This window comes from Sphaerodactylus townsendi, linkage group LG03, assembly GCF_021028975.2.
Source record: "Sphaerodactylus townsendi isolate TG3544 linkage group LG03, MPM_Stown_v2.3, whole genome shotgun sequence".
Lineage (NCBI taxonomy): Eukaryota > Metazoa > Chordata > Lepidosauria > Squamata > Sphaerodactylidae > Sphaerodactylus > Sphaerodactylus townsendi.
In genome coordinates, this window is record NC_059427.1 from 115,438,031 (window position 1) to 115,456,499 (window position 18,469).

Genomic DNA, 18,469 nt, shown 5'->3' on the forward strand with positions numbered 1-18,469 from the left:
CCTCAATATTACACTTTGGAGACTGTGCTTGTGGCTCTATCCATGCTGAAATAAAATCAGCTCGCTGGGTTAGCTCCATTACAGCACAGAGAACAAGAAAAATTGGTGGTGGCGGCAGCAATGTGGAGGAGGAAGAGAGAGAAGCCTGGTCAAGTAGAGCAGGGGGTTGATACTCAATCTCTAAGTAATTACTTACAAGACTAAACTACCACCCACTCAGACACAGGATGCAAAGTTATCAAAAATACTAGCAATTTATTGTCATGCAGGGTGCTCAGTACCTGGAAAGTCAAACTGTGAAGGGAGAAATTACATAAATAATAATCAATTTCCAACTCTTTTCCAGTTACTAAGTATTTGACTGCTCACTTTTGGCAAGCTTTGGCACGTTTTCACAGCAAGTACTCTTGGGTTAATTCAGTCCTGTCGTTCCCACACAGAAGTTATCATGAGGACAAAAACTCTGGCAGGAAAGTGAGTAGCGGGGGGGGGGGGGGGCGGGACGATTAAAGCACACAGGTATTCTCAGTCTCACAGAACAATCGAGGTCAGAAAAATCGAATCAAGTCGTGTCATATGTTACAGCCTGCAATTTCTTCCGCTGCTTCAAGTCATCATTATGATCAGTGTCTCACTTAGAAATGATTTAAGAGGACTTAAAACCAAGAAACATGCCTGTACTGTGTCCCATTCCCCTTGACAGAAGCTTAACAACTCAGTGGGAGAAACAAAAACTTGCTTGTTAGAGGGCACAAACACAACAAGTGTTCTGCTCCACAACTCAGATGCTGAGGTAACATCAAATAGAAGGCAGGGGATGGAAACACATGAACTGTAGCTTCAGGCTGAAGTAATATCAGGTGCATCTCTACACCCTCAGGGCTCAACTCCTACACTTTTAAGTCCCTCCCATTGAAACAGCCTCCTTTAGTTTCACTTAGCAATCAAACAGCGAACAGGTACTTCTCTCTCAACACTGACAGCAACAGTTTAACAGCCTTGAACACCTTGGACTTCAGCTGTTAGGCTCACAGGTAAGTGGACTTTAAAAACCAGCAACTTAAAAAAAAGATTTAAAAGTAAAATAAATCAGTGAAGTGAGTGTATGCCAATTAGGTTTATTTATCTGGCTTCCCTTGCACTTCACTACCCTTGCAAGGCATAATTCTTATTACCAGAGATTTCACAACAATTTTTTTAAAAAATAAAACACTTTTAACCTGTACAAAAAACTCTGGGTTATTTCAGTTCACTGGTTCACTTTTCAAAATATTACTATTGGTATTTTCCAGATTAAAACTCTATTAAGAATCTGTAACCTTATTTTTATTTAAATATTTGTATGGTATGTTGTTTATTTATCTCATGTTTTGTTCCACTGGATTATTTCACTCTCCTTAAGGTTTTATATGTAAATGATACCAAAAACTTTCAAGGCTTTCTAAACTTTACACAAGATGGGGAAAGCTCTCTAATCTTTAGTTATTATATTTGTCAAAATTATGTTTTTCAGTTGATGAAAAAAATCCCTATTGTACTTATGGGCAGGCAAAGGGATAGTTTCAATATTAATGTACTCTTCCAAAAAGATTAGGTTAACAAACATTCTTATAAACTCAAAAGGGTTGGAAGATATTTTGAACAAAAATTTCATAGAAACTGGAAGGGGGCTGCGAACCTTAATTTCTTTTTCGATCACCTGCTCTAAATGCCTATGGATATTTATCCTTTTGCTCATTTCACCTCCTTCCTCTGTATTATGTATAAAATCAAAGTTTTAAGGATTAAAAAATCCGGTAGGGAGGAGCGTTAATCACTGGAAAATCCAAGCTGGAGTAAAACTGACAAGTCTTGTTCTTGCAAAATGCTGGATAGGTGACAATGGCATGATTTAGAGTTATGCAATAATGCCACATCACAATATTTTAATCACAGCTTGCCCTTCAAAATATGCTCCACCCCAGTGAGGACTCCCTGTCAGCCAGATCAATATCGCCAAAAAGAATGCTGCAACAGCAACTAAGCATGTGTGTATAAATATGCTTGTAGAAATTGTTGCGTAGCCATCCACAGCAATGACCTATTAAGCAAGATAATTATACCATTGTCTGCAGTAAAAATTATTTTTGAAACAGTCCCTTTAAATGTAATAAAAGACACTGCTTAGAAAACCAGTGTAACAATTAATACTTTCCACTACAACAAATGAAGAATGTTTCTCTGCAACATGCTTATCTCCATAAATAATAGAAAACTAGTGCAGTTTTTTAAGATAAAAAAGAATTGCTGTCAAATGAAACTGCACCTTACATTGAAGAGGTGCGAATTTGTATATGTTACTGAGCAGAAGTATAACCACCCTTAGCATAACTCACAATGAGTAAAAACATGGGGTTGGTGGAGGGGGTTACCAGAAAAAATCTGTTTACTCCAGTTCATCCTAAACTCATTCTACATCATGCTCAGCTCACACAGGTTTTCTTTACAAAAGAAAATGTGCCTTTTACTGCAAAAGCTTCCACACACAATTCTAATTCCTTATAATAAATCTAGAAGCACAATCCAGATTCTAGAGTGGTCTGTTCCTAACTGAACAATACATCTCACTTAATGCAATGGTTGTTAAAGGTAAAGTTTCCCCTTCAGTCGTGTTCACCCTGCAAGCAGTGATTTCATAGGCAAGTCATTTTTGTGCAGTAATCTGCCACTGCTTTACCCGTGGTGGTTACTACAATGGTGGTTACTATAAAGTAAATGTGCACAGCGTTACAGCTGAAGAGCTATTTTCCATGTAATGCTTGCCTTTCACGATTTGAAAACTTACGAAATGGTTTGATTACTGAGGATTCTCTGCTAGCTGGAAAGATATCAATCAAATCTGGAAAACTGAGCTATAAGGAAGGAAACACTTCCTCAACAAATTGACACAAGCCTATGAGTAAGGCATAGAAAATCAGTTTTACTTTTGATACTTAAATGCACCAAAAACACACACAGCTCAGTAATCACCGTTCCTTGAGAGGAAATTCAGTAGTACAAATTTTAACTTTTAAAAAATGTGAATCTGTCTCCACATACTAAAGCAATAAATGTATAGCACATTAACAGGACAAATTACAATATATATTAAATAATAGCCAAATGTTCTTTATTGCATTTTGTGTCTGAATACAAATTCAAACTGTTGGTAAACACAGTAGGAACTGGATAAACTAGAGGACAGTTTGTTGTGACAACAACAACTTCAATCATTATTGCATTGAATCTTACCAGCCATGTACAAAGGTACAATAGGTACAAACTGAGCTAACCAACATTTACAGGCTTTCCATTTTGGTTATACGCCATTACCCCCAAAATCCTAACTGTACGTGTTTGAGAATTCTTGTTTTAAAAGACAATTTTACCACAAGCTACATAATTCTTTTGCAATGATGCTTCCTGACTAAATTTGTGATTATATGCATGCAGTAATATCCCAACAATATTTGAAAAAACTAAGCAACTAAAATTACTTTATAAATAGATATTCCAAGCTACAATTCTATTTTAAATCATTTTTAAGGCTCGGATGAAAGGAATCACACAATGAAGGGCCACCTGGGCTTCCTCAAACAACCATCTCCAAGTGAACTACTTGGCAGATTGCTTTTGAAACTAAGAGGAGTTGCAAAAGCAGTTTGAAGGGTTTGCTAAAAACAAGGGGAAAGTGAAATTCCACTGGGGGTTATTTGGGTCATAACCTACATCAGAAACCACCAGAACTAGCTTCTTCATGCTCAACTGAAAACAAGTGGTGTTTTTTGTTTCTACTGGTTTACATCACTAATTAATTCAAACATAATTAGTTAAAGACATTCTAAGAAAACACTAAACAAAACAACCATATATCTTGATGTTTTAAGCAAAATCTTAACTGCTTACAGTAAATTGCAGAAAACAACCCTATTTAGTCTGCTGTAACACAGAAACAAATCAACTAGAGCTGTGTAGTATTTAAAGACTACGAAGTTAACTAAAATATGAGCATAAGTGTATTTGATCAAACAGAGACACCTAAGAAAAGTCACCCTACAATAAATATTAGTATTCAAATGCCCCAGATCTCTATTATTTTATCATTTACAATCTTACCAATCTAAATATGCTAACATTCCCATTTTAAAGGCAGAAGGTTGATAAGTATAGGCATATCTCTCCATATAGATATATAGATATCCCTTCTAGACTGGTAATATATATAGGTATATCCCAGTGGTGGCAAACTTTTGGCACTCCAGATGTTATGGACTACAATTGACCATGCTGGCAGGGGGTGATGGGAATTGTAGTCCATAACATCTGGAGCACCAAAGGTTCGCCACCACGGGTATATCCCTTCAATAATGGTAATATAACAAGTGGTATTACTGTAGTTTCGGGTAACTCAGATACAGTATGTGGTTTTGCAACAGTCATCGTTTTGATAATGGTGCTTACAGTTCATGATGAAATCATCACTTTTTAGATCTCTGCCATAACACATCCTGGAAAATCATGAGAACATGACTCTGAGAGATTCTCACGCCTTCAGAATCAGGGAACATAATGGGACAAGTCAACACAAGCCCATCTGACTTATCTGCCAAGAAAAAAATCACCAAACCTGTATTTAAAAAGTATCCACTTGTTTCATTTCTTTCGGTGAAAGCAAGTGGATTGCAAGTTCCTATAAAATCAATTGATTTTTTTAAACCTGAGATTTACAGCTAATGTCGCAATACGGTAGGGACACGTGCTAAAACTAATTATACCACAAAAAGTTGTGCAGCTAGTTATAGGCTACTTTTTATAGCTATTTGCCCTGATAGCTAAACTTATTAATCTAGGCAAAATAAGAAATTGGGGGTAGGGTGTGCTACTTTAAGCACTTAAATCCTGGATCATTATGGGGTGTTACGAGTCATTCACACAGGTTGGTATTAAATATTTGCTTAGGCTGCTTTAAAAGCCGGTTTGCTCTCTAGTGGAGCTGGGTCAGCTCTCTGGGATGGTGTAAATCCCACTCCACCCTACTTCTCCCCAGCAAGGAATCTCTTCCTCTTTCCCCAACTGGCTGGACCGGATTGCCCTCAAGCCTCTGCTATTGCCAGGCCCTGCCTCTCTCCTCCCTGTCATCCACCTACAGCTCTCTCTTCCTCAGCTTTCATCTTTTCCCAGTCATATCCTTAGTGGCTGTTCCTCCACTGTTGTTTAGTCAAGCTCTCTTTAATTAAGTCAACTGGAATAGCAGGTAATAGGCACCCCTGAACTTCAGGTCAGTTAATTAGGAATGCATCTCCAGACTTGGATTTTTCCCTTAAGGCACTAATGTTTGCAAGATGTAGAGTTCTTCTGTGTTAGGTTCACCTTCCATATCCTTGACTTTCAAGGTGAATGGTGAGATGGAATCCTTTACTTTAAAGGCTAGTGAGATATCAAGCTTGTAGAGGCACCTTCCTAGCCACTATTGGAAAGAGGATAGCAGACTGTCAATTTGATCTGGGAGGGCAGATCTTGTATTTTCCACAGTCCAATACTCGGCCTATTCCAAGGGTGGCTAGCCAGCTCTCCTGGGAATTCCACAGGGCAACATTTGCAAGAACATAAGTATTGTTTCCATTCTCACATTACACTACTTCTAACATGTTTATATTTATTTTTGTGTTGCAGTTTCCGTTGCAAGAGCTGTTCTCTCCTGACACATCTCTCCTGACTTCATATCAGTATTTCAGGAACTCCTTACTTGGGTTAGAAGGAAGCCTGGAAAACTTAAAATATCAATCAATTCAAACAAAAAAGCAAAAAGCTTAACCTAATAATTGAAGGATAAAGATGAGCCTTATGAAAGAGCGTAAACCAAAAAAACCTCATTATATTCCAAGGCCTCCAGGAAAACCATTTAAATACAAGTGTTTTCAGTGCCCGTTTACTTGCAATGAGAAATCCCACCTTTTCAATCACATGAAGTATGGCCTCTGCAAAAACTCGATTACTTTAGTATCTGAACAAGATCGCGTCCAAAGCATCAAATGTTCAAAATCATCTTCTTTGGAACCTAAGCAGATCAATCAGACAGACCCTGCTGCCAAACAAACTTCCACTAAAGCCATCCAAAATCTCGACTCTAAGCCTCAATATGCTTTTGCCAAAGATGATGCTAAGGAAAACATGGACATTCAAAATCAAGCAACAAGTAAATCAGTAAATGGGCAAAAACCATTGATTCAGAAGGAATTAATTCCTGAAGTTGCAAGTACAACCAATGTACAGCCCAGCCTTGAAGGCATTGTGAGACCCTCTGCTTTTGTGCCTGTAGGAGAGCATCGACACAGTAAAGACAGTAACGATATCTCTCAGTTGACATCTCTCTCTGATTCAAACAAAAGTTCTCCTTTCCACACCAAGTCAGCATTTCATGCTCCAAACCACCCATGGAAAACAGGTTCAAGTCTTATCACACCAGATTTTACCCATAAAATCCCATCTGCAAAAGGTTTTGCTTCTATTCCATCTTATATGCAGCCTATTATTCCAGAATATTCTCCTTCACTGTATGAGCATGGACTGGCTATCTATGCACCTTACTTCCTTCCAGGCAACTCTCATGAGTGTGAAAGTTCAGTACTCTCTGTCTATGGCCCTCAAGATCAAAGACATTTTCTTCCTCACTCTGGACCACTCCCTAAACCAATAAATCCAGCATCTTATGAACACTACAGATTATTCCAGCAGTATCATCCCAATCCCCCAGTACCATATGGATTTTGTAGGCCAACAGAATCAGCATTTTACAGGCTTCCGCATATTGCAAATATCAATAGAGAACCAAGCTCTCACTTAACAGAGGAAACAACCTTGCTGTACCCAGTTTCTCCAAGCCCCACCAGGCTGCACCTGTTGAATTCTCATAAAAAACCAGCTGATTATGAAAAAGAAAATCCTTTGCTGCCTAACAAAAGCCATTCCAAAGAAGACCACGCTGAAAGAGAAAATGCCAAAATGAGCCCTCGCGCTGGAAGTGCAGCAACAGGATCCCCTGGAAGACCCAGCCCAACAAACTTCACTCAGACAAGTCATGCTTGTGAAGGTCTGTTTGATCTTTCCAACAAGTCAGCTTCCATTAGTATGAGCAAGCATGAAAAACCTCAAACGGAAGAAAGTTTCACAGCATTCAGACCTGTGAAGAACAGTACCGACCAATCCACTCAGCCTTCGCCAAACAAAGAGGAAGAAAACACACTCAGAAGGTAACCCCCTCCCCCCCCCCCACAAAAACTATGTAGCTGACTAGATTTAGCGAAATTAGGGCAAGCCGAAATTAATGGAGAGGAAGGGTAAAAGTTAGCAGCTAGTTGTAAATATACTTGTTAGGATGGTATTTTGCCTCTCTTATATGTATAATACTATTTGATTTGCAGCCTGAACTGAAAATGTTTATCTGAAATCTTACTACATTAAAACAGAGTGTAGATTAACAGGGCTATGCGATGCAGAGTTACTTCTGTCAAAGCACATTGAAATCAATGGGCTGAAACAGGAGTAACTCTCCTCAGGGCTGCATTGTAAGTGTATCATAGACAGACAGATTCCATGGTGCACAAAGCTGTTATATTTTTTGTAAAATTGTAAAATTATTCTGTTCTCCAGAGGCAAGATAAGCAAGTGTTATACAGAAATATCTGTGTGGAAAGATCAGATGGCCATGCAAAATTGCTCATCTTCTAACAAACATTTGGCTGTATATTGTTATGTGTTAAAAGTATTTATATCTGATATCAGCATTACTGTGTTTCTGTGAATATGTGTGTGTACACATGAACACAAACACATAGTTAGAAATGCTGATATCATCTCAATATCTGATGTGCTGGTGTCAATAGGTGTTCACATTTTTAATTGAAACACATAAACCATCATAGCCCTCAGTCTTCTCGTTTACTTTCCATTCTATCCCAAGAGGTTAGGGTGAGTTACAAAACAAACATGTATTTTATTGTCCCCACAATGAAGATTAAAGAAACAGGCAGTGAATCCAATGGCTTACCATGAATTAAACTCAAATCTGTCATATATTCAAATCAACATTACTCATAGCAGCACATGTATCCTGTATGTGCATTAATACATTTGCATACCTATTCTACAAAACACCTCACAGCACTTTCTTCTGGATATCCTTATTTCCAATCAAATCAGGCCATTGTGTAGCATTCGTTGTAACATCATGCAGCCTTGGTATCGTGAAAGTGAATAGCAGATGAATTCTACTCTAAACTATTATTGTGTCCAATTTCACAATTGAAATTGTGTTTTTTTTCTTCTTTCCAGTGGTGATGTCACAAGTGAAAATGAAAATCCAGAGCATTCAAGTGATGACAACGAGGACGCTCTGTCCAATTCTGACGACGATATAGGAGTAGCGCCACTTAATCTTTCCAAGAAGCCGGATGCAAACGGCGCTCACAAGCACATGTTCAACAGCACTCTCCACATGGAAACACAGAACTTTGTAGAACTGCAGGAAATGCCTCTGAATCTCTCTGTAAAAGACAGCTGCAACATGAAATCAGCGCACCAGAACTCACTGTATGAAGTTGAAAACCGAGAACCTCCAAAAACGGAACATCAAAGTTTGGAAACTGAGGCGTGCAGCCTTAAAAATCACATGGATAACAGCTCCTGCAATAAGACTCTCATTATGATGCAAGGGAAAGAAGTTCAGGAAATAAGGACCATTGACAATTGTGATGAGCAGAAACAAACTGCAGCTGTTGCTCTCTGTCAATTAGCTGCCTATAGTCCTAATAAAGTCCAAATGGAAAGTGCAGAACAAAGTAATCAGGACAGCAATTCTCAATGTAATGCTGAAACTTCGCATACACAGGACAACCACTGCAACCAAAAAGCAAAAGGACAAAAAAGGACCAGCCAAAGAGAAGGGGCAAAACTACAGCAAGGTACAAAAAAAGTAAAAACAAATGATTGCAGTAGAGTGTTTACTCTGAGGAAGAGAAACCGAGTATCATAATATTTCACATTCCAATGTACTATTAAGCAGCTTCCAACCACTCTACTGATCAGAGCACCAACATTTCTGGCGCTGATTCCCATCTTTCAATATGGCTGATTTGTTTAAAGATTCAAAATATACCATGCAAGTATAAGCTGTCCTTATTTTTGTATTTATGTTGTAAAATAACCCACGCATCCTGAGTAGAACCTGATTTTCTCTGACTGTACAAATGTAAAACAAGTTTAATTTTATGTTTCTTAAGTGCACTATGGTAAGATGACTTGTATCTGTTTTTTTTACATTACAAAAATGTAAAAAATGTACAAATGTAACCTTTAGAAAAATATGATCTTATTCACAACATACTAGGTCAAAATATGTCTGTGACTTATTTCAGTCATGCCTTTTTGGGGGGAAGTTATTGTTCAGTAAGGTTGTTGATTTCTCTATAACTTAACTGAGTGTGAAAATTTCATAAGTTCTTCAACAGGTGTTCTGAAAGACAGTATGCTTTGATATCTGGGATGGGGAGAACTTGTATTAATTCTGGCTAACACTCTGATTTGCATCAATTTTATGTGAAGACAAACAGCAAAAGAATTCCACAAACCTCCTCTGTGGTTGAAGCATGTCTTGCTTTATTTCAAATCAATCAAGATAAACAAATATGAAATTGCTTTAACATTCTAATTTTAAACACGGACACAGGGTGAAAAGCGTAAGGGGTAGCACTGTGTACAGCAGCAGGACCAAAGCAATTTATGAGTTTAGCAAGACTTACAACAACACAATAAACACTTGCAGTGGTGGGATTCCACTTTCCGCACTGATAATACATCATCATCATCATCATCAATAAACAGTTATCTAAATGGGGCTCAACTGTCTTTGCACATTCCTCACAAAAGGATTATTTAAACTACAATTCAACAAGTTTTATTTAAAATCCTGGGGGTGGGATTTTTGAAGGAGTTCCAGTTGTTAAAGTCTGAGAGCAATGCTTCCACACAAATGCTCTCTTGCTTGTTGGACAGCATCTTTGGAATCGGGCACCCAGACAGTTATTTATTTATTCCCTACTTATAAATAGCATGCTAGTGAAGGTTTTGTTGGTATTGTTGGCATCCATATGAATTTTAAAGCACTAAGCAGTGGTGTGCTTTTTTTCTGTGGCAAAGTTGATTTTTTCTATTTCATTTTGCAATAAATGCTTGTATTATACAAAACACTCATTACAGTATAAATAAAAGTGTTTATACTGCTTTCGTCTTCTTATGTGTCTTGCAAAGAAAAATAAAATCCAAATTTGACTACAAGGACAAAACTAGCATACTTGAGTCAAACACCTATTAATCATAGAAAGCGACAGGGTTGTGAATAATCTGCAAACACTGAGAAGGATACAACCAATACAGGGTGTTTGTTGTGGAAGGAGGGAGGAGGGGAAGGGGAAGGAGATTGTCAGCCCCTTTGAGTCTCCTTACAGGAGAGAAAGGGGGAATATAAATCCAAACTCTTCTTCTTCTTTTGTCCATGCAGGTCCCATGACCCTCAGCATAACCTTTTTAGTACACAAAGGGGACCTTTCCTCCTTCTGAATCAGCAGTGTCACAAGCATATTACAGCAAAACAGTATGTCATGAAACACAGAGGACTAGTTAAATGTAAGGTAGGTAGTAGAAGCAGTACATGAAGTGAAGCTAGAATAGCTTGAAAGAAAGTAGCTCATAAAGTAGTATTTTGAGAAAAATGTGGAAGGGATGTTCTGGATCAATTACTGCTACAAAAGAGATGCAAGAAAGTTTCTGGGGTAAGGTGAAAGGAGAAACATATAAACCTTCAAGAGGATGCTGAAATTTAAATATGTATGGGTACATATGATGTCACTGAAGCAACATATGATTTTAGAAGTATTCTGGTAATTGCAAGATGAGGAAGATGGCAAGAGGGAAGGCGAACAAGGAAGCAGTAGTCTTCAAGGTTTATCTCATCATATCCATCTGTTTTAGTCACTCGTACACAGAAAAAAGACCAGAACTAGCATAGTGAGAATGGCTTCGAGACTAATCCTGGATATTTATCACATGTATAGGATTACTATCAATGGGATAATGAAGGTGTTGAAAAGGAAGCAGCAGCAGATCTTGCAACTATTAGAATAAGAAGACAGGAAACTGCAAAATCAAAGGGTATGGCAAGTTTGCAAGCCTACAAAAACAGTAATAGCAATTTATGGGACGTAAAGAAGTTTTGATAGAAATATTAGATGAGCTAGCATGGCACGTTATCCTGGATATACCCAGTAACAAATGTAAGCAAGACATAAAAGTGAAAGAAAAGCAGAAATGTGCAGTTAATTAACATGCAAGACATTCCCAAGAGCTGCCAGAAACATTTAAAGTCTTTTATGAATTCACTTCATCATTGAACAGATTATTTACTGTATATTTTGAAACACATACAGGACCTAACCAAATTACAGGAAACTTACCATCTGAAAGACGGGAGGGTAGCAACAACCCTCTTCTTCCTAATTCAGCTAAAGCCAAACATCCGCCATGCCAAGAACTGTCCGTTTCCTGGAAACTACAAGTTTAGAAAACAGAAAGATTGTGTTCAAGCTGACACTCAGATTTTATTTTCAACATATGTTCTCTCCATTATTGTCAACATGCTCTCTTAGGACATTTTATGCTAGCCTGAGCTCCTGGGCAGCTAAGTACAAGGTTCAAGGATCTCGAAGTTTCTTCAAGTGCGTGGAAGTAAAGTGCGTGGAAGTAAAGTAAAAGCAGCTAGCAGGAAATATCTCAGCCATATCCCCATGCTACCGTGTTTCCCTGAAAATAAGACAGGGTCTTATATTAATTTTTGCACCAAAAGATGCACTAGGGCTTATTTTCGGGGTAGGGCTTATTTTCGGGGAAATACGGTACCTTCACAATTCATTAAGGTGGGCTCTCGGGAGCCCCATTGCTTCCCTGTCAGTGTGATACAAGATGCATCCTCATTGGCAGGGAGCATCCTGCTGGATCACACCATCGTGATCTGTAGGGCTTATTTAAGGGGAAGGTCTTATTTTCGGGGAAACAGTGTACTGGTCCTTTCCCCCTCTTATTTTTTCCAAGGAGTGTGTGGTTCTTGAAATGTACTCATTTATTTACTCATAAATGCAACAAGCATTGATCAAATCTGAAGCAGTCAGCTTCATCCACAAAGAAGTAGGAACGCATCACAGACTTAAGGATTGCAAACAATTCATAAGAGGAATAGCAAGTTCAAACTAGAGAGGTACTGGCAGACACAAAAAGCTTGCATAATATACGATGGTTCTTCTACATTGACTACACAGTCTTTCAAAACATGACAACACAAAAAAACCTTAATTTTGTTTGAATTAAGTGCCAATAGTGAATAAATAAATCCCTGTGTGCATCTGAAGTCTTAATTCCCTTATTTGAAAGAAGAATAATGTCACGAGGTTTATGTTTCATGATTTACACACTGGCTGACACACAACTTGAACTGTGGAGTAACAGGTGAATCACCAGCAGTAATGTATAGAGCTGTTCCGAAGATCTGTAAAACTTTATTAATAGCATATGCTGTTTGTAAAAAGCACAGGAACTATATGATCTCCAAGACAGTGTATTTTACATAGTTCCTGTACTTTTTGCAAAGTACGCGGTACCCAAGAGAAACCTGACCTGGATACCCTCAGGCTACCTGGATATTGTCAAATCTCAGAAGTTAAGCACAGTTGATCCTGGTTAGAATTTTGTATGGGCAACTGCCAAGGACTTCCAAGGACTGCCAGGATTGCGATGTGAAGTCAGGCAATGACAAACCTTTTCCAAACATCTCTTGCCTTGAAAACCCTACTGGGTCATTATAAATCAGGTGTGACTTGACAGCTCCCCCAACACAAGAGAGCCATTGTCTCTTGTCCTTTGTTACTCTCATACCTTTCTTAGGATCACCCTCTCTACTACTGCAACAATGTATGTGCTTCATGATTTCATGCCTAAAAGTTTCAGAAAATGTAGAGAAAACAGATGCAACATTTCTCTTCTGCCTATTCAATGACTTAAACAGGACAAAGATGACCGTCTGGATAGACTAAATTTCATGAGGGATCACCAATGACAGGTGAGGGTTAACAGGTTACACCGAAAAAGCAAGAGTATGGTGGTCCATATGGTGGCCCATAATCCAGTAAAGCAACATTATGTGCTTTACTGTTCCCGACTCTGCTGGATCAGAACTAAGATCAATTAAGTTCAGGATCCTGCTTTTCAAAGTTACCAACCACCAATCTCAGAAAGCCCAAGTAACAGCAACAGCATCCTCCAGTAACTGATACTGAACACTGTACTTCTGAGTTTAGAGGTTCCATTCAAGTAACAGTGGCTAATCCCCATTGGTAAGGCATGCCCTTCACAAACATGTCTAACTCACTTTTAAGGTCCATGCCTGTCTTCAGATCTTGTGCCAGAGAATGCCAAAAGTTCACCATACTCTGTATGAAGAAACACTGGCTTTGGTCTGCCTTCAATCTCTTGCTGAAAAACTTTGTTGAGTGACCCCAAGTTCTAATATTTCAAGATATTTTTTCTCTTTTTCTCTTTTCAATTGTATTTATTTTAATAAATGTGTATCATTCCTCCCTTACTCTTTTTTCCAAAACTAAAAATTCCCCAATATTTTATCCTTTTTTTCAGAAAGAAGGTAACAGTTTGTAAAATACCCATTTCATTTTGTTACATGATTCACAGCCTATCCTTCTGTTCACAAGACAGCCAAGAACTATACACAGAATCCTATATCTAGTTAAGTTGAAAATGCATAATTAAGGAATAATTAAGGAATAATTCTCTAAGTATATTCTGGGATCAAAACTACATCATACTGATATTCCAAATTTACTTCATATCAAATAACAAAGACACATTTTATTTTCTCCTTAATGTTTTAATTCATTATAATGAAATCAGAAAAAAATATTTCCCTACCCTAGTTAATTATTATGAGGATTTTAATATCGATTATTTTATTCTTTTATGCAACCTTCACAAATATTACAAAAATGGTAATATTTCCATACTATCTCATGGAACACATGGTACTCCTACATGTCTCATTTTAAAGGAAAGTTTCCATTATTTAAATAGTTTCCCACAAGAAATATATTAACTTTTAAAAAGATGACATCTGCCAACCTATCAGAGAGCTGGATTTCAGCAATATAGTGGGCAATATTCTGCCATCTATGTACAGGAGGTACCACAGAGTTTTCCTATGTTCCTCTGCACTGCTGCAGATTTCTCATGTACACATGCATTTCTCATGTTCCTGGAAATATCACTTTGGGGGTCACAGGATCCCTGAAGAAGAGTGCCATGATGGTCAAAAGCCTGAAGTGAGGAGGTACAAGTGGAAGAAACTGAAGTAATTACCTCAACTACTTGTCTTTCTTTGTTCCAATTCCCCACTCCCACCAAACTCACAAGGCTATTCCTTCTTATAGGTTCTGTGACTCTGGGACTGATAATTTCTGCTGTTAGATAAAACTGTAGCAATACTAATGAACGCAGGAGAAGTACGCCTTCCACAAATGGAGAAGATAATGCCAAGTTTATGCAAAGTCTCAGCAATGTTTCATACAAAGTAATAAAAACTACCTGAAGCAATCTAAAACAGATCCAACCACATCATCAGCTAGCTCCTTCGGTAACCTTCCAGTCAGCCGACCGATCCTGCAAAATGAAAAAAACAGTTCATAGAGATTTAGATTCAACGATGCGCATCAGTACATCATTCTATAACCCCACCATCTAGGGCAAACGTATTAAGTACATTTTAAAGCTCTCTTCAAATGACTGGCTGCTTCCAGTTCTAGCTCAGTCAATAAGACCACTTGCATTACATTTAAAAACTGAAAAAGCAGTAGAACTTAACAGAGAAACCGCTGCTAACCCAGGAATGTTAATGACAAAGGAGTAAAAGAAAGTGGAAAATTTAGAAGTACATCAACACTGAATGCTAAATTCTCAAATTGCTCTTACTGAATCACTACAACCTTGTGCTGTCATTGTAGGATTAAAGAATCATAATGACTCTTTCCTGCTCTTAACAGGAACCAATATTCATTTAAAAACACAAATTGGTAACGAAGAAATCAAATCGTACCCCTCAATGGAATATGCTACCCAATCCGAATTTTCCTTGTCAGGCCCGTCTGAAAATAGCTAGCCAAATCTTTGGCAAAGGAGGGAGAAAGAATGTGGGTGAGAAAGCAGATCTGTGAGATAGAAGTAGCGCTGGATTCCATATACTGACTCAAGATAACCAATCAACAGTTTGGCTGCAGGTCTTCATTCGGAGATATTTATAAATTAAACTGGGTAAACGTCATTTAATCTGAGGTCACCTACCCTTTGGCTGCAGACCATCTGACAATGGTGTCTTTATCTTTCAATCCGATCAGCAATTGTTCTATAAAACATATATTTTAAAACATAAGTCAGAATATGACTTCAAGACTACAAAACATCCGGATTATTAACCTTGAATTTATCTTTGTCAAAGATAGCTGAGGTCTCTACCTGTGGGGAAAAGCAGCTGTTACTAGCTATAGCTGCATCAAAAGTTATCTTCATCGCTATCTAACAAAAATGACTTGCTCATGGGGGGTGGGGGTGGAGATAAGGAGAGTAATTCCTGATGGGTTGCCCTCGTAGTCTATTGTAGCAAAACAAAACAGAAGTTATTTCCCACAAGCTCATTCTGGAAAAATGTTGTTGGTCTTTAAGGTGCCACTATACTTCTATTTTGTTCTGTTTTTTAATAATGGAACACAGACTAGTTTGGTTTTAAGTGCAGAGAGCAAATTCACTTTTTTTGTTTAAAAGGAGACCAAGGTCAGAACATCAAGATATCAGAACATCAAGATATTCATCACGGTGCAGGGAGGGACTTCTAATCCAGCTCAACTCACAGGCAACAACTAACAGATAGAATCACATTCAAAAGAGTTTAAAAGACTCTTATCGCTCATGCTTGCTGGGGCAAGAATCAGCAAGGCCATCGAGCTGGCGAAGCATTCTCTCACAACAGCTGGACAGCTTGCCTCTCTGCTCCTACTCCACCCAGCAGTTTGCAAACCAAGTTGCCTTGTTACTATCCCTATCCTATATAAACCATGTGGGTTAAATAATCAGACACCAAAGATGTATTTATACTTGATACTTAGCCTTAAGCGGTGGATCCAGTCACCTCAGTTCCAGCAGACACTTAAGTTCTTGCTATTTGCATTTAATTAAGCATGTGTGAATTTGCTTCCTGTTTCACTGAATTCCAAGCAGACATGGATGTCTGCATTCTACTGCTGAGACTTCCCTGGATCAGAAAGATTGAGCGAGGACTTTTTCTCCTCCTGTATTTGGGAGTATCAGAAATAAGCTCCTGATGAGAGAAGCCCCTTTACAACTTCCACGGAATGCCCACAGAAAAACTGTTCTGAGGACTACAGCTTTAAAATTCAAGGATGGGCACTTCTGCAATACAAACTTAAAACATGCCTCATGGCAACCCAGGAAATGTACTACAGAGCATTTCTGTACACTCACAAAAGGCACACAAGTCTAGCTTACATTTGACAGAACCTGCAGTTATTCAAACAAGTTTTAAATTCTCACAAGTCTTGCGCAACTCATATGTTTGAATGTTCTTTAACCTCCGCTCCCCCCACAAAAAACAACCCAGTTCATTTCCTGAAACTATTTACATTCTTGCTTCTATTAATTTGTAATAAAGAAGAAGTAGAATCTTGTAAGTGAATGAGGACACTATATTCACAGCAGCTATGGCAGCAGATCGGGAGCCAACACACCTACAACATTTTCCACCTGTCCTGGGATATCATATTCCTCTTCATCATCTTCCTGTTCAGTCACAGCAGTGGCATGTTTGGTTTTCAGTGCCATGGGACCGCCAGCAGAAAACTGCAAGTTTGCAGCTAAAGAGCGGAAGCCCCGCTGATACCTAAAACAAGAAAAATAGATTTTTACTACATCCCATTATAACGTACACTCTTCTAATCATTCTGGAAAACTACTTTTGAACTAAGCATTTTTGTTTCTTTTAAAGTGTTTTTCTTCTATGCAGAGAAGTACTTCATACGGAATGATGCTTTGTGATCATGGGTCACAGCAAGTTTCCTTAAGGAAAGTGCCTAAGCTCAATAATGAACTAAACATCTGTTTATTTCCAAAGCATGACTGCATATTTATCTAAGTCATACACACAAGCACAGATAGTTTTCTGGCGTAAATTTCAAAAGCTTTTGTTCTGTAAATCTGGAGTTTTGGATCAGATTGTTTACCGGTGTATGAAAAAGCCATAAATAAACAACAACAACAACAGCACTGAGCAAGAAATATCTCCACAAATATCTCAAATGTTGTTTCCCCAAATAATAAGTGCCCCACACAACCTGCAATCATCCTGCTTGTGGGCTTCCTACAAGCAGCTGCTTAGCCACTGTGTGAACAAAATGTTAGACTTTATGGGCTTTTGCCCTGATTTATAATGGTTCTTCTTATGTTCCCAGTTTGTTTATTATAATCTGGGGTCATGTTGCAGATTATGGGGATCCCTGGCAAGTTGCAGCCATGTGGGCCCTTCAGGATAGCGGCAGGAACCAGTCCATTTAGAGGGAGATTTAGATCCCATCTAAACTTCTGTGCACAGATGTACAACTTCTCTGCCTCCTTGCTCCAACTGCAGCATGAAATGCCCTCCCCCCCCCTTAAGGCTGAAGGGGGAGTAGGAGGGCTGCCATGGGATGGGAGAATTGCTGAAAATTCCACCCTCCCTTAAATAAATCTTTTCAGAGGATTCAAATGCATGTCTCTGAGCTCCCATATTTATACCACTGTATTTTCCAGTGGTTCAAGTGTTTCTTTTGAAGGGGAGAAAGTCTTGTATTTTGCCTTCCATATGAACTTGAATTCATCCACGGAAAATGTATTTTAAAGACAGAACAGAATATGGAAAATGCTTAACTCATAATGTAATACAGGAAGTACAGGAAGGAGGAAGTTGGTTATACCCGAGGAATAAAGAGTTTGTAAGCCAATGGGTTCAAACCAGAATTTCTTGTCACCAAATTAATGTGCGGTGCTTAATTACTCATCCAGCTCTAACAATAATAGATTTTACTGCCCAGGTTAGCTCAATAAAATAGAAAAAAGACAAGTAACAACATGATCCCAAAAGAACAAACCTCCACTTTGCCACTTTTGGCTTCAGAAATGTCAGACCAAGTCGCTGAACAAGTTTTACCCCCAGTTTGCGAAGAAGTGTTTGGTTGCTTTCGGAGAGTTTGCAGTTATCAAGGCATTCAAGCACAGTAGAAGCTGTAAAGAAATAAGACAC

General features: G+C 38.4%; 2 protein-coding genes across 4 annotated transcripts in view; one reads left to right on the top strand and one right to left on the bottom strand.

Moving 5' to 3' along the window:
- Positions 1–18,469, bottom strand: part of TBCD (tubulin folding cofactor D) — a 162,916-nt gene that overhangs the window by 107,210 nt on the left and 37,237 nt on the right. For all 3 annotated transcript variants that reach the window (XR_007243747.1, XR_007243746.1, XM_048487187.1), the window contains 5 exons: positions 18,318–18,450; positions 16,923–17,074; positions 15,466–15,526; positions 14,713–14,787; positions 11,526–11,620 (listed from right to left, as the gene is read on the bottom strand). Coding sequence is in view for 1 of the 3 variants with exons in the window: in XM_048487187.1 (XP_048343144.1) it covers positions 11,526–11,620; positions 14,713–14,787; positions 15,466–15,526; positions 16,923–17,074; positions 18,318–18,450 (516 nt within the window). In the remaining 2 variants the exon portion in view is untranslated. The remainder of the gene's footprint in view (positions 1–11,525; positions 11,621–14,712; positions 14,788–15,465; positions 15,527–16,922; positions 17,075–18,317; positions 18,451–18,469) is intronic.
- On the top strand, positions 939–10,299 carry ZNF750 (zinc finger protein 750). The gene is made up of 3 exons (XM_048487188.1): positions 939–1,034; positions 5,692–7,268; positions 8,350–10,299. Exons 2-3 carry the CDS (start codon positions 5,854–5,856, stop codon positions 9,047–9,049), a joined length of 2,115 nt encoding a protein of 704 aa, XP_048343145.1. The 5' UTR covers positions 939–1,034; positions 5,692–5,853; the 3' UTR covers positions 9,050–10,299.

What these genes read in the sequence shown, in the direction of transcription:
- ZNF750 (XM_048487188.1), top strand. Translation starts at nt 5,854, where the DNA reads ATGAGCCTTATGAAAGAGCGTAAACCAAAAAAACCTCATTATATTCCA. An exon ending in GAAGAAAACACACTCAGAAG is followed by an intron (nt 7,269 to 8,349) that starts GTAACCCCCTCC and finishes TCTTCTTTCCAG; the next exon opens with TGGTGATGTCACAAGTGAAA.